This window comes from Saccostrea cucullata, unplaced genomic scaffold, assembly GCF_032062105.1.
Source record: "Saccostrea cucullata isolate Sc308-1 unplaced genomic scaffold, CSIRO_AGI_Scuc_v1 ctg1409, whole genome shotgun sequence".
NCBI lineage: Eukaryota > Metazoa > Mollusca > Bivalvia > Ostreida > Ostreidae > Saccostrea > Saccostrea cuccullata.
Genome location: NW_026919711.1, coordinates 132,752 through 150,017, shown reverse-complemented (window position 1 = coordinate 150,017; position 17,266 = coordinate 132,752). Strand labels below are relative to the sequence as shown.

The 17,266-nt window shown below is 32.3% G+C and overlaps 2 protein-coding genes across 2 annotated transcripts; both read left to right on the top strand.

Moving 5' to 3' along the window:
* The first annotated feature begins 643 nt into the window (after positions 1-643).
* Positions 644-8,505, top strand: LOC134236344 (uncharacterized). The gene is made up of 2 exons (XM_062718516.1): positions 644-1,249; positions 8,276-8,505. Exons 1-2 carry the CDS (start codon positions 853-855, stop codon positions 8,503-8,505), a joined length of 627 nt encoding a protein of 208 aa, XP_062574500.1. The 5' UTR covers positions 644-852.
* A 22-nt stretch (positions 8,506-8,527) lies between these two features.
* LOC134236337 (uncharacterized) lies at positions 8,528-14,588 on the top strand. Its single transcript, XM_062718508.1, has 4 exons — positions 8,528-8,696; positions 11,793-12,036; positions 13,106-13,212; positions 14,030-14,588. The coding sequence occupies exons 1-4, from the start codon at positions 8,528-8,530 to the stop codon at positions 14,452-14,454; spliced, it is 945 nt and encodes a 314-aa protein (XP_062574492.1). The 3' UTR covers positions 14,455-14,588.
* The last annotated feature ends 2,678 nt before the right edge of the window (positions 14,589-17,266 follow it).

Genomic DNA, 17,266 nt, shown 5'->3' with positions numbered 1-17,266 from the left:
ATTAGTAACAATTACATTTATATTTTAAACAGACACACAATATAAAGATGAGAAAAAAAAAACAATTTTGTAGGGGGGGATAATATAAATTTCCAGTACTTACAACTTAGACTTAACAGAAAATCATGAAAATGGGTCTGAAAACACCACTGACTTGACCGCACTAGGAAAGTTCAGACCCATAAATTTGAATTAAAATGATTACAATTCACCTAAGAAATCTTTACGCTACTATTTTTATTGATTTTAGCTCAGTGGTTCTTGAGATGGGAATGATATTTGAAAAGGTTTTCTAACATAAAAAATGAGCAATTTCGATCAGAAATGTCTTTTTCATAGGTTAACCCAACACATTAACTTTTTAAGGAACATTGTTTTTGGAATTGGTGCGTTTTTTTTTTTTTTTTTTTTTTTTTTTTTTTTTTACAAATTTAACAATAATTATTCTTTTTTAAATATACATAAATGGTTACCAGTAATTTTAATATACAGGTTAAATATAACAGTGATCATTTAGCAGCATCATGATTTCATTTTTATCAGATAATTTTATTTTGCTTTAAGATAAAGTCACGCCACTTTATTATCCTGTCTGTTTGAGTTTTTATGCAAATCACGAAGATGCATTGGGTTATACTACTTCTGTGCACAGTTTTGAAAGCAGAGAGTTTGTTGTTCCATGGACAAACCAATGCTACCACAGCATCTAGTGGACATTCTGATCCTGATGTGTACAAACAACTTCTTCATCTGGAGACCGTGTTAAATTCCATAATGATGGATCAGAAACAATAAGTTCAGAAATCTGAACAACAGCAACAGTTATTAGAGGAAGAAATTAAGAAAGCCCAAATGAAGATTTCATTTTTAGAAAGTGAAAACAAAATCTTGAGAGAAAGACTAGACGACTTCAATTCTTCATCCCTTTCACAACAAAATTTGACAATACCAGAAAATATTATTCAAAGACTGGAGAGCATCTTAAGCTTTGAAATAGAGCAGACGATTATAGACAGTCAACAGAAAATGATGCAAAACGTATCTTCAACAATCACAGACCTGGAACTACGGGACAGATATTTATCACTTTCACTTCTGGACGTACACAATATCACAGCACATCTATCGTCTTTCCTTTCCAGTTTGGATGCGCAGCAGAAACAGATGAAGAGTGAGATTCAAACACTGACAAATTCCCATCAGCATGACATTTCCAAACTGAATGATACAATTATCCATCTTAAGAATCGTATGTATATTTGTAATTTTTACTTTAGGCCTAAATTTAGACCTGTGAAATTTTGAAAACATAAGTATTTCAATTTCAGATGCTTTTCAAATTACTTGGACGTTTGGTGACATAATATATATAAGACTTATCCATAAAATGACGTCATAGAATATATCATTATTTTCAAATTGTATAAAATTTTGTTTAAAAAAAAATGTTTAAAGCTGTGTTTTTTTTTCACTATTTCAAATAGAGCAGAAACCCGTATTCAAAATACACTGGAAGTTTTGTATGCTAGTGTAATTTTATATCCTATTGCTGCTAAAAAAAAACATTTCATTTTTGGAATTAAGGGGTGAGGATTGTATTGATTCATAATTCAGGTGCTCACTCTTAATAGTTTTGCGAGACTGTAAAATATAACATATTTTCAAATAATATGATGACTCTGGAGCAATAGCCTCAGGAAATATTATGTGTATTATATGTCTTCCGGTGCGTGCAGGGTACGATGTAGACGTGTCGAGTGGCGCGAGATTTTTTTTTCTCTATTTAAAGGGCTTGAGTGCTATAACAGACAGTTGAAGTGGGCCGTGTTCAAACACAGAATGCCAGGAAAAGGTAGGACTAGTCAAAAAGCTCAAGGAGGTGCCCTTGATCAATTCTTAAAAGAACCGGAGAAAACTTCAGCAGAGGAAATTCGAGCGAGTGAGTCAAAAGACACAGGAAGTGCAGAGAAGGCGAGAAGGGGGATATTTCTAATAATGACCTAAAGGAATTGATGAAACAGTTATTCAGAACGATGGAGAAGAACATTGACGAGCGGTTGACTACTATGAAAAAAATCCATCGACGACAAATTTTGTGCATTTAACCAAAAGCTGGTCGACCTTGAGAAAGCTGTTCAAAATCAGGACGACCGGGTTACAGACATGGAGTCTTCCATCTCAAAACTGAAAGCTGTTGAGAAACTAGAGTCAGAAGTCGAGGAGCTGAAGAATTACATTATTTACAAAGAAACAAGGTCTAGGAAGTATAATGTTCTTAGATATGGTGTGGAAAAAAGTGAAAAAGAAAACGTTGCAGAAGTTGTCAGAAAGTTTTTTACTGAGAAATTAGGCATTGATGAGGAGAGCATCCGACAATTGATTATCCAGAATACTCACCGTATCCCGGGAAACCCGAACAACATGACCACCAATTTTTATAAGGAGTCGGCACCAGAAGCCATAATCGTGAAGTTCGCCAGGATGGAATACCGCAATGCCATACTATCAAAGGCGAGGAACAGTAACTTATCAAAAGGGATAGCTGTGAGAACAGACTTACCCAGCCATCTTAAGAAAAAACGTGGTATCCTGTCCCAAGAAGCATATTAACATAGACAATCCGGTCTCAAAACGCGTATAATCGAGGTGAAAAATGACGTGGAGCTACAGTACCGTAAGCCCGCTGAAACGACCTGGATGAAGTATACAGACTTGTAATTATTTCTCATAAGCAGCCCTTATACATAACATGGTGTTTCTTTTTTGTTTTTTATGCGCCCGAATTTTTTCGGGGCGCATATTGTTTTTGTCCTGTCTGTTTGTAACTTTTTCAACTGTTTGTCATAACTTTTGAACCGTAAGAGATAGAGACTTCATATTTAGTATGCATACTCCACTAATAAAGTTCTTTCAAATGACATCAGGTCAATGACCTTGTGACCTTGACTGTGACCTATATGCTAAAAATAGCTTTTTCTACAACTTTTGAATCATAGGAGATAGGGACTTCATATTTAGTAAGCATACTCCTCTAATAAAGTTCTTTCAAATGACATCAAGGTCAATGACCTTGTGACCTTGACTGTGACCTATATGCTAAAAATAGCTTTTTCAACTGTTTGTCATAACTTTTGAACCATAAGAGTTAGAAACTTCATATTCAGTATGCATACTCCACTATTAAGTTCCTTCAAATGACATCAAGGTCAATGGCCTTGTGACCTTGACTGTGACCTATATGCTAAATATAGCTTTTTCCACTTTTTGCCATAACTTTTGAACCATAGGAGATAGGGACTTCATATTTAGTATGCATACACCACTAATTAAGTTCTTACAAACAACACCAAGGTCAATGACTTTGTGACCTTGACTGTGACCTATATACTAAAAATAGCTTTTTCGAACTTTGTTGACGCCCGGCGCATAGTGTTTCACAAACACATCTTGTTTTTAAATTCTCTCTCTCCGCTTTTTTTCAGGAATGTTTTCGTCTAAGCGTATGCAGGAAGTCTATAATGACTGAACTTTGTGTATGTGTAATTATGTGTATGTTGAATACTTGTTGGAATCTGTATACTGAGTATGGCTAGTAAGCTTAAAATTATTTCCATGAATTCTAGAGGGCTACATGATCACAGTAAAAGGAAAGATGTTTTTAAATATTTAAGGGAACATAATGCAACATTTCATTGCTTACAAGACACACACTGTACAGAAAATGAGAGAGATATTGTTTATTCTCAATGGGGACTTGATTTTTTGATGTGTTCAGGGTCCAGTGACTCAAGAGGTATTTTAACACTTTTTAATGACAAAGTAGAAGCCAGAATTTCAAAAGTCAAACTTGATCCCCTTGGAAATTATATTGTTTCAAGTATCTTCATTGACAATAGATATTCTATTAATCTATATGGCCCGAACAAAGATAATCCAGATTTTTATATTGATCTTGCAAATATTATTGATGATTTTGAAGATGATTTTGTTATAGTCTGTGGGGACTGGAATCTTGTACAAGATTATGATCTTGATTGTTACAACTATGTGCGTGAAAATAATACAAAAAGTAAATCTGAAGTAGAAAAATTAAAGGATAGATTCAATTTAGTTGACCCATGGCGCGTTTGCAATCCAGATCTAAAAATGTTCTCTTGGGCTAAAAAATCTCCTATCAAGCAGGCTAGATTAGATTTCTTTTTAATATCAGAAGAACTGATGTTAAGACTAGATACGGTAAATATCCTCCCAGGCTATAGAACAGATCATTCAATAATTGAACTTCAACTAAGATTTGACAATTTTTCTAAAGAAAAAGGCTTTTGGCGCTTTAATAATTCGCTGTTGAAAGATCTTGATTTTGTTACGAAGGTCAAACAAATTATTTCTGATACTCAGGTAGAATACTTGATAGGTGAAAACACTAACAATTGACGATAATTTATTACTAGAAATTATTTTAATGAAAATTAGAGAGTTTGCAATCTGCTTTTCCAGTAAAAAATCCAGAGAGAGGAAAAAAAAGAAAGAACTTCTTCAAATGCAAGTAAAATTTATGCATGAAATGTTTAACATGCACCATCTACAAATTTATGGAAATTTACTGGATGAGCTACAGGTTGAACTTGAAAATATTAGAAAATATGAACTAGAAGGGCTTTTGATACGAACACATCGTAAATGGATTGAGGATGGTGAAAAACCAACAAAATATTTTTGTGCTCTAGAAAAAAGAAACTATTTAAATAAAAATATAACAAAAATTATTGATAGTAGAATTAATTCAATTGTAAATCAAAAAGAAATATTAGACAATCTTAAACACTTCTATCAATATCTATATAAAAATGTAGATGATTCACTAACTGATGTTGATTTAAACACAGTTTTAGTAGATTGCAAAGTTCCCAAACTCAGCACAGATACACAATCACTAATAGATAATGGTATCTCCCAGTCTGAAATTTTAAATGCTTTGAAAAAAATGAAAAATAACAAGACCCCTGGAACAGATGGATTCACTACAGAGTTTTTGAAATTTTTTTGGTCTGATTTAAGCAAATTTTTGATAAGTTCATTTAATTGCAGTTATGATAAATGATGTTTAGCAATGACTCAAACTCAAGGCATAATCTCAGTAATTCCAAAGGGAAATAAACCCAGAGAATACTTGAAAAATTGGAGACCTATCTCTCTTCTCAATGTTACTTATAAGTTGCTGTCCAGTGTTTTAGCCGAACGAATTAAAAGTGTTCTCCCCTCGCTTATTCATGAAAACCAAAAGGGATTTCTTAAAGATAGATATATTGGTGAAAATTCTAGACTACTCTATGACGTTATTCACTATTGTAATGAGGAAAAGATCCCAGGACTTATTCTTCTGATTGATTTTGAGAAAGCATTTGACTCAGTTTCGTGGAGATTTATTTTTAAAGTTCTACAATTCTTTGGTTTTGGTGAAAAGTTCATAAAGTGGAATAAATTGTTGTTTTCAAATGCAAAGTTATGTGTAATCCAGCATGGCATATTTTCAGAATTTTTTGATATTGGAAGAGGTTGTAGACAGGGGGACCCCATTTCACTCTATTTATTTGTACTTTGCGCTGAAATCATGGGTATTATGATAAGAAACAATCCTGCTATCAGAGGAATTTTTATTAAAAGAAATGAATTTACACTATTGCAATATGCAGATGATACAGTCATCCTTTTGGATGGTACAAAAGCCTCTCTTACTTGCGCCCTATCACTGGTAGATCAGTTTTCTAAATATTCTGGTCTTAAACCAAATTTTGAAAAAACTAGATGCATAAAAATTGGCTCCATGTCTCAAGAAAAGGTTGATATTTGCTCAGATTTTAATCTCCATTGGTCTCAGGAACCATTCACTGTATTAGGTATAACTTATTCTGTAGATTTGGACCCAAATTCTATGAATGAACTTAATTTCCAATCTTAACTTGTCGAAATGAAAAAAATAATGGGCTCTTGGTCAAAAAGACTGTTGACAACGGCCGGCAAAATTACAGTAGTAAAGTCAATCATTTTTTCCTAAAATTACCCACCTGTTAATTTCCTTGCCGAATCCTCCCCTTAAATTTTTACAGGACCTTGAGAAAATGTTTTTTAATTTTATTTGGAGCAATAAACCTCCTAAGGTTGCAAAGAATTGTATAATACAGTGCCATGAAAAAGGTGGCTTAAGAATGATAAGTGTTAAAGATTTTTGTAAGGGTTTAAAAATTACATGGATTCGTAGATTGTTTAGCAATGTTAATGCTTCTGCATGGAAAACTTTGCTTTATAGTATAACACCAGAAGTAGAATTCCTTCCCTGTTATGGTAACAGTTTTACAAGATTAATTTCCAATAGAATTTCAAATCATTTTTGGAAAGATGTTTTTGATGCTTTTTACGAATTAAGAAATATAATCGAGTCTGACAGCTTGTCTATGCTAGATCCTCTTTGGTACAATGACAATACTAAGATATTTAACAACTGTATATACTTTAAACATTGGGCTGAAAAAGGTGTAAAGTACATAAAAGATTTGTTTCTTCCTGATGGCCAGCTTATGAGTTTTGAAGAATTCTGTGAGGTGTATAATCTGTCAACCCCTTTTACACTATTTCATGGTGTCATACAAAATGTCAGAAAATTGAATTTAACTTATACTGTTAAGGATGTTCTTTATAACTCTCCCTATTATCCCAGTTTCTTCAAAACAATTTTCAAGAGTCAAAAGGGATCAAGAGATTTTTATGATATATTAATTTCTTCTAGATGGAATAAACCTAAATATGAAAGTAAATGGGAAAATGCTTTAGATTTGAATATAAACCAAATGTGGTGGAAAACTCATAATAAGATTATTTTTAGTATCACTGAAAATGTGCAACTTAGATGGTTTCATTATCGAATTGTTCATAGAATTTTGAGCACTAATGTTTATTTAAAAAAAAATAGGGATTGTAAATTCTGATCTCTGTACTTTTTGTGGTATGCATCCTGAATCGATCACCCACTTGTTTTGGGAATGTTTATATGTTGATATACTATGGAATAATCTAGTAGAATGGATAAATGATAAAACTGACCAGAACATTGAAATAAACCTTATAGATGTTATACTTGGTAGAGACGGTAAATACCATATTATACTGAACCTTTTAATATGTATAGTAAAAAGACATATTTATAAGAAAAGACTTTGTAAGACATTACCAACCATTGATGGAGCTAAAAAAGAAATTAGTGATTACTATAAAATTGAAAGATTTATGTATAAAAAAAATAATGATTTGCCTATATTTGAAAAGAAATGGGGTGTTTTTTCCTCATTGTTTTCTAATGGTTAAAATTGTTCTTGCACATGCTTATAATAATTATGTACTTGTTTAAAATCACTATGCTATCCATTTTTTTTTTTTGATAACTTATCTGTCGATACATACACATATTGTATGAATGTGGTGTGAAAGGATTTGTTAGTTGTCTTTTTTTTTTCATTGAAAAAATTGTCCTGGTCGAATTTATAGTGTTCATATTGAAATTAGTTCATTGACAAATAATAGTGCCATGTAACATGTTCATATATACTTCCCGATAAAGTAAATAGTCATTTGATCAGCATTATCATATATCATAGAGATGTTAATGTCATTTCTTGGAAATATTTTTCATCTTAAAAGTATGACTTCAATGTACATCATAAGATTTCATAATTTTTTTTCATATATATATTCTATGTATATGTATTATGCACTGTAATGTCTTTAAATTCCTCTGTTTGTCAGTTTGGTGAGTCCAGGGCTCCCCAACCTTGGCGCCATTCATGTAATCATATACTGCTGGGGCAATAAAAAAAAATTATGTGTAAAATGGTGGATTTCCACAACTCAAGGAAATATTTAACACATTCATAGTTTTTTTAATTGTTTCTACATTTACATTATTGTGAATATTAGATTTTCACACTCCTAAATGACCACAAAAATAAGATACAGTAAAATAAATCTGATATTATTAAAGAAACTTTAAGATATTTTAATAAACACCAACTACTAGGAAATATGGATCAAAGAAAACATTTTCAAATAAATTCTTTGTAGCCTTAACATAACCTATTGCATATTTTTGCATTAGATGAAAACCATGCAACATCATAAATGAATGGTAATTTTTACACTAATTATTAACAGCTATATACCTGTTATAAAATATTAAATACCAAATCAAAGGAAAACTGCACTCTAAAGTCTGGTGTATTTTTAGGTGTCCAATCCAATGTAGCTTTCACAGCTGGAATCTTAGGAGAGTATAGTCAGCAACATACATATACAGGTACAATTAAATTCCCAAAAGTCATTTACCAGGTTGGAGGAGGATACAACCCTACAACAGGAATACATGTATTCACTGCCCCAAAGGCCGGACTCTACCTCATATTCTGTACTAATGTGGCAGATGATCATATTAACCTTCTGGACATATATAAAGATTAATGGTTCCATAAAGGCAGGAGTCATGGCTTATGTTGGATCATCTAATATAGATGTCCACCAATCAGCCTCCAACCTTGTTGTCCACCAGTTACAGGTGGGTGACAGAGTCTGGATAGAAGTCTTTAGTGGTAGTCATCTGTACTCAGCTTCTCCAGAAACAACCTTTTCTGTGATCATGATCAATGGATCAGGTTAAGACCAACAAGGTCTTTTGGTGCTTTATTTTATTCTAAACCGAAACTTACTTCATAAATTGAAAAAAATGCCGACTGAATTAAATCAACAATAACCGATAACTAATGAATATGAAAGAACATTAAAAATTCACTAAAAACCACCAAATGTGATGTTTCCAATATTACTGATATGATTTCTTAGTATTATATTGTATCCATTAAATGTTTACATGTTGCTGTAAATGACATTTTGTAATGGACCTGAATTAAAGTCATTTTGTTCTAATCCTTCAACTTCGACCTTCAAAATAGACATACTCTTAATGTTGTTATCAATAATGTGTACACCTTCTTTTTCCACTGTTCATTTTAAGACATTCCTCTATTTATTTCTTTACGTTTTTACTTCGGTATTCTCCGTGTAACTTCGTATCTAAAGAAACTGGTTTTTCATGCACGAGCGGTTTAGCGCTCACTATAAATACTTTTACCGGGGAATGTTCGATTAATGCGACGTTCGTTACAAAGAATCGCAGGTTGTAGTAAGTCTTTGGCTTTCCCTGCCCTCCCAGCCCTTGCATTGTTTATTTTGTAAAATTTTTTGAGTTTGATTTGTATGTTTTGGAATAAAAATGCGATTTGTAACGAACGCAACAATCCTACAGTATATTCTTTTTCTTTGTTTTTCAATAAATTAGTCAAGAAAATATTTATTTGCGGAGGAGTGAAACGAGGGAGAAAATAACATCATTTAAGAACAAGATAGGGTAAGACCAGTATTTGGTCCCAGACTTTGGATGTCTTTCAGAATGATCCAACAGTTTATCCATAAAAACCTATTGTCCCTGCCACAAAATGAGTATTAGTTCTAAGATTTAGAATATACAGGGGTCACAGTGAGGTCAGGAAATAGGTTAATTTTCGAAATTTCTCATTTTTATGCAAATTTTCATCGATTTTACAGCGCATTTTGTTTCGTTTAACATAGATCACACGTTTGCCTATCTACCAAAATTTATATATTTTATACACTCATATCAGATGCAGTTTATGTGTAAAAATTTCAGATAGGCAAGCTTGTGCTCTATTTTTAATGATGAATATGATGAAATTCCACCAGAATTGAGGAAATTCTGTAAAATGCAAAAGACCTACTTCTGCACCCTCTAGTTGCTTCAAAGTTAGCTTTGAATCTAAATTAGTGCTTGTTTTAAAGTAAGCATCGATTCATTTTAACTTCTTAACAACAAACTATCACAATTTTACCAGTGTTCTCATTTTAAAATCAAATAAAGGGCCTGATTCGGCCAATACCCTATCTTGTCCTTTAGTATTGTGATGCAATTATACACACATTATAAATTATTATGCTTCCTGTCAGTTTGTCTCTAGCTCTATATAACCCATGCTCTACTATTTATATAATAGTGTTGTGTTTTGCGTGCACTATCCCTAAATAGTAGTCAGATTAAAATATATTTTAAATCTTTTCAAGAAAAGCAAAGCCATGGTTATTGATAAGTGATACTAGTATTTATATGGAAGCATTTTGGGGTAAGGTAGAATTAAATTTGTTCAAATCATAACCCCCTAAGGTAGGTTGGGGCAACAATGGTGGATCAAAGTTTTACATTGAAAAATAAAAGGAAAAGTCCCAAGATCAGAAAAGCTATTTTAAGCCATATTGATATGTAAACATCATCGTGTATTAAAGATTTAAATTATTCAAATCATGGCCCTTTGGGGTAGTGAGGGAAACAATGGGGAATCAAATTCCGGTAAATTCAAAATTTAGAACATGACAATTACATTTTAATGACATATGATAGGGCGTTAATATTTGACACAATATGCCAAAAATAATGGCATTCCATCAACTAAGACACTGAAAGCGGGGGACCACAAATCTTTGAATTCGCTTGTTTAAATCAAATAGGGAAAAATGTTATCTTATTAGTAACATTTTCTAATAATTAATTTTTGTTTGTATTCTAGTCTCTCATTGGTTGACTTCCAAAAAGGAACGCAAAATATTTCTCAATAATCCGGTTTGGTATGGGGACACACCCCCTTTGCAACCAGCTGAATCATCTATATCCATGCAATCCCCTCATTTTCAGTCCTTTGGATTCATGAAAAATTCCAGATTTAACAAATGAACCTAAACTTCAAATAGTAGCTCGATCTTACCTCATGAAAACAAACATCAAGGCTGCTAGATCTGTGTATCAGTTATTATCTCCTCTTGTTTCACATCACTTCCTAACTAGGAATGTATTATTAATCGGCAAATTTGAACTCATAAAAAGCAGCACAATTTTACACCCACAGTTGTTTAATTATTTTAGAATTAAAATTATAAGGAATGACTTTAATTCTTGGCCAAATTATTCGATTATAACCTGGTTTGGTCAGTTTACGCTTTTAATAATCTGCGAAGCGGATTATAAAGCGTAAACTGATCTAAGAGTCATTCCTTAAACATTTATGTAGTTCACGTAATGTATTGTAAATAAATCAATAGTTTTAGATAATGCAATACCTGAATGATAACCCGAGCTTTTGATATAGGTCAAAGATTTCAATTATCAAGGATTACATATGATTTTGTTTTATCAGATGATAATAATTTTATTTTTGATAAAGCTACATCATCTGGCTAAACGTGTTTGAATGACTGAGCTCCATTACAGTTTACCAAAATGCACTGGATTTCAAGCATCTTCATGGTATTTCTATGTACATTTTTAGAAGCAGAGAGTCTGTTGTTCCAAGGGCAAACCAATGCGTCGGCATCTAATGGACATTCTGATCCTGATGTGTACAAACAACTTCTTCATTTAGAAAGAGTATTGGATTCTATATTGATGGATCAAAAACAACAAGCTCTAAAAAATCAGCGTTTTGAACAGCAACAAAAGTTACTAGAGGAAGGGTTTTAGACACTGAGGCAACGGAATCAGACAGCTCAAATTTAGATATCATTGTTAGAAAGTGAAAACAAAATCTTGAAAGAAAGACTAGACAACTTGAATTCTTCAACCAATCCATCACAGCATGATATTTGCTTAAATGAAAAACTGAATTCAACAACAGCATTTTTACTTCCAGAGAATACAATGCTGAAAGACCAGATTCAGATTTTGAATTCTACTTCCATGCTTATACAACACAATATGTCTACTTCAGAAGACATAAGAAGGCTGGATAACATCTTTACATTTGAAATAGAGCAGACAGTCAAACACATTGAAGACAAAATGATGAACAACATGTCTGCCACAATCACAGACCTGGAACTACGAGACAGATATCTATCATTTTCTCTGTTGGATGTACACAATAACACAGCGAGGTACTCGGAGCGCATGATACTTTAATGATATTATGGACATCTTTGTATATATACCTTCCTATTCATGAAACACATTTCCGCATTGCTCCTCATTCTATTATTATCATAACTTTAACTATTGAAACAATTTTTAACATTCAAATGTCAGGTGATGTGTCGACTTTGCACTGTCTTATTTTGAATACATTGTCGATATAGCAATGTTGGACAAAGTCTTTGTTTATCTCTATAGCAGTGTTAAACTATCACTGGCGGATTTAGAGGGGGGCCAGGGGGCCTGGGCCCCCCTTTTGTGTCCCAAAAATTACACAATATTTAATACATGAAATGTTTTTTGGTGCGGCTGTGGGACCCTACCCTGACCTGAAACTGGGCGGGCCCCCCTTTTCAAAATTTCTGGATCCGCCACTGACTATATCGAGTAGAAATCTTTTTAGAGTTTTTTTGTTCATTTACATCCTTCACATTGTCGACATCGCAATGTTGGACGATATTGAGTCGACATCGTTTCAACGTTGCATTCTGTTTTCTTGTTTATATTGTTAGCAGTGTCGACATTGCAATTTTGGGCGAAATCAAGTCAACATCTTGTAAACATTAAACCTTTTCTTCTTGTTTACATAAATTACATCGTCTTTAGCACAACGTTCGCGATGAAAACTCAGTCTCAAATCAGCATTTATTACATTGCGTTGTTGACGATGTTGACACGGAAACTATAACATTGTAGACGAAGTACACTCGAAATCATATCAACATTGTATACAATTCGATGTGAACGTCGACATTAAATGTAGAAATAATATCAATATAGAGGATGTAAATTCGATATCGCGTAAACATTGTGAACAATGCGATCACATCATAATGATGCACGAAAAGCTTAACATTGTCGACACTGCCTTGTTGTCAATGTCAATAAATTATATAGAAGTACTAACAATTTCAACAATATATCGTGTTAAAATTGTCTAGATTGCACATGTTGCAATGTCGACAATATTAATTTGATAAAGTGAAGTGGACATGAATGAACTCGATCAGCATGGCTAACAACATCTCTTTACAGTTTGGATGCACAGAAGCAACAAATGAAGAGTGAGATCCAAGCACTGACAAAGTCACAGCAAAATGAGATCACCCAACTTAATAATACAATTATCCATTTTAAAAATCGTACGTATGCCTACTCTTATTTTTTTCTTTTTGTTCAGAAAAGAACGATAAGTACAGTGTAATAAGAGAGCAACTTTTACTAATTAAGGGACTTATTTGTCCTGAAAAATATTTTTTTTTTAAATACAAGACAAGATAATGATAAAACTGTTAATAAAGTTTATTTCATTTTTCTTTTGCAATGGGGGATAAGGGGTTTATTCATATTTTAATTCTTTTCTGAGGTTCCTCCCACTTAGTTTTCTAAACTGTAAAATTTAAGAAAACCTAATTTCTCCTTATGTGAGTTCTCTCACGAAATGTATGCTTTCTCCACTTTACATTATTTCTATGTTTGAAAAGGGACATAAAAGAAATAGTTAATTCATTGATCTATGCATAGTGTCATTTTACGTAAAAATGTTATAATTAGCTTTAAAACCTAAACTGTTTCACACATTTCATGTTTTTAATACATTGTATATAAAACTATTGAATAATCGGTACAGGTTTATGCATTCAAGATAAACTTTTTGTTTTGTTTTACAAAATAATACTAATTCCTATAAATAAATGAACAATAATTATTAGACTGCAAACACTACCCTCAATTGAATAAAAGATATTCAAGTTTGCAACATTCCCTTTTAATAGACCTTACAGAACCTATGACTTTAAAAAAAACATTTTTGACACATAGACATACATCATACAATATCATGTTTGTGGTAATTGGTTGCATTAATTTTACACAGAGATATGAACCTGTTATAAAATTTCAATTTACCATTCATGACAATTATAGAACTCCATTTTATTGTTTGTGTATTTTTACTAGGTGTTCAATCCAATGTAGCTTTTACAGCTGGAATTTTAGGAGAGACAAACGGGCAACATACATATGCAAGTGGAGATATTGTTAAATTTCCAAAATTCATATACCAGGTGGGAGGAGGATACAACCCTACAACAGGAGTGTTTACTGCCCCAAAGACTGGACTCTACATCATATTCTGTACTAATGTGGCAGCACATCAGCAAGTATTTTATACACAAATAATGATTAATGGATCACCAAAGGCAGGAGTCTTGGCTTATGTCCATCCAACTTCTGCGTATATCCATCAGTCAGCCTCAAACCTTGTTGTCCACCAGTTACAGGTTGGGGACAGAGTGTGGATACAAGTATATGATGGTGGTCATCTGTACTCAAACATTCCAGATACAACATTATCTGTGGTAATGATCAATGGATCAGACTGAAACTAACATGTCATCGATTATTTCACTCTTATATGAATCTGAACAACTTCCCACTTTCTCCAGATAAAAAAAATCTTACTCGAATCAATAATTTTAGAAAACTAATGATATAAGAAAAATAAAGATACAATTACTTGACAGCACATCATTCTAATGCCTCTCGTATTAAGAAAATAAATATTTGTAATTTATTATCAATAATTTCCAGTAACCGTTATAGATATTTCATTATATGCAGTTCAGTATAATATGATAAGAATGGTAACGTTGTTTTCATATGATGTTCAGAAGTTGCTATGATTGTAATTTAATCTGACATATAAATAAAATTTATGCATTCCTGCTGTTCTTTTAGTTACTCTTTCCACGTCATGATGGATTACCTAGACAAAGGTTTTGATGTGTTTCATTACTGATGCAGACACTTTCACAGGAAATCTTAGATTTGTGGTTCAATTGTCCACATGAAGATATTGTACCGAAATCAACAAGCACAAATTCATACAATTTTTATATTAAAAACAATTACTTTTAAAGATGGATGGATATAATGAAAGTTAATTGAAATAAATATCAACACTATTATTTTTTCAATATAAAATAGCATGGAGTTTATAAGAAAGTGGAAACTGAAACTGTTACAAAAGATAGAAGAGGTTAAACAATTATTATGCAGCAATTATATGCAGCTGAACTGTCGCTCTGAACAATGAATATTGTTTACAGAGTTGTTTTCTTTACCGAATTATAATATGGAGCACACAGCAACTGTGCCCGGTTGACCGGAGATACGAGGGGCGCTCAATAAATAATGTCATTGGGGCTAAGAAAGAAGCAAACGACGCTTTTCAATGATTAAGTCTTCATGATTTTACTTATTAATCTCTTTTAATTCAAACACATGTCCGTTACATTTTTTATCCAATTTCTTATTGTTTTTAGAACTCATTTTTTGGGTATGACCCTTAGTATACTGGAAAATGGCAGATCCAATGATATCCTGGACTTGTTTTTTCCTTATGAAAGGTGTTTTTTTCAAGTTTGGAAATAGAAACAAGTCAAAAGGTCAAAGATCTGGCAAATGTTGTTAATGTGAAAAAACATTAACTTTCTGTTTATCCCGTAAACCCCTTTACTCTTTAGGGCATGCGAGTTTAAACGCTGTCATGAAGAAATTCAATGTAGTGGATTCCTGATTCTGGGTCCTTTCTCTGATAAATCTTTCGATTTCTTTGCAAAAAAACTGCTTTGTAGACACCTCCAGATATTAAACTGTCTCTCTGAATACGAATTTGAACAATAATACCACTAATATTTAAGAAAATTGCATATAAATCTGTTTTTCTGCTCTTGCAGACCTTTGCTCTTGACAGACCTTCGCCGTTTTTATCAAGTACATCTTATGTTAAATTTTGTTTAAATGCAATAGATTCATGTTTCAATATCTGTTTGAATATAAAATAAACGTGGATTACTACAATTACTGATATTGTAAAATAATTGCTAAGACTTTGGTACACGCTGTCGTTTTCACCTATTTTTCAAAATACAGGGTGACCTTAGAGTACCAAGTTTAATTACTGTCAAACGTTTCTTAAAAACAGTGTAAACTACTCACGATATGATGTCTATCAAATATTCTATGTGTCTTAAAGTCATTCATACAACATCAAATATAATTTGTTGAAATTTGGCAAACAGTACATAAGTTGTTATAATTTTTTTTGGCAAGGAGGGTACCCATTTTTGATACTCATTATATAATTTTTTATCGTTGACCTGCTAATTTATCTATAAAACAGGCATCGGTTGCAGTAAATGTCACATACAACGTATTTCAGAGAATATTTCTTTGGGATTTTTCACAAGTTTTACAGCAGCTTTAATGTAGCTTTTATTTTCACTCTAGTTTACTGATTCTTTACCCTTCATTTATAATGCATTGTCTCGAATAGCCCTTGTTTCCCAGCTTCTCACGACAAAACTATGTGATGAAAAGTGGTCACATAAACTGTTATAAATTCATTAAAGATTCAATAATGAGAGAAAGTCAAGCTTTATGTCATACATGTATGACTACTATGTTGTATGTCATCGAGCTAATGACATTATTTATTGAACGCCCCTCGTATTGTCTTGTGATGCAATTATACACACACATAAGGTATAAATTGCATGTTTAACGTAAGCAACCTTTAGACAACACAAAATTTAACGAGGCTAGGGAGTGGAAGCCATTTTTAAACTATTTCGATCTCCTTTAAAAGGAGAGCTCCATATAAAAATATACAAATATTAAAACTAAAATCTTTGAATTTTTTCTTTGTCATATGATAGTTGACAGCTAAAGATACCATATGTAAAAAAATAAGTTAAATCTGGTGGTTAATTTGGGATTAATTTGTTGACTCACCAGCCTCCTTAAAATGTTAATGATGGAGTAGCAGTTTATTAACTTGTGTCAGTAAAGTGAAATCTATATGTAAAAAAAATTACACCAAACAATCTGACATCATCTAAAATGTAAATGAGACAAATGTATGTTTATAACATACAAATAATAAAATATATTACGACAAATGGTACAATGATCATGCGTGACATTTTTGCAAGTAAATGTGTAACCCATCGATCAAGCAACAACAGTTACAGAGTCCTATTATCTACTTATAATTCCATAAAATACTCCCTCTATCAGCTATTTTACAAATCCTTATAAGCTAGAAAGAAATCAACACAGTAAAATATCACAATAAAACAGATGTACATCGAGTATTAAAAATAATTTGGAACAGAAATTTTTAGATAGCAC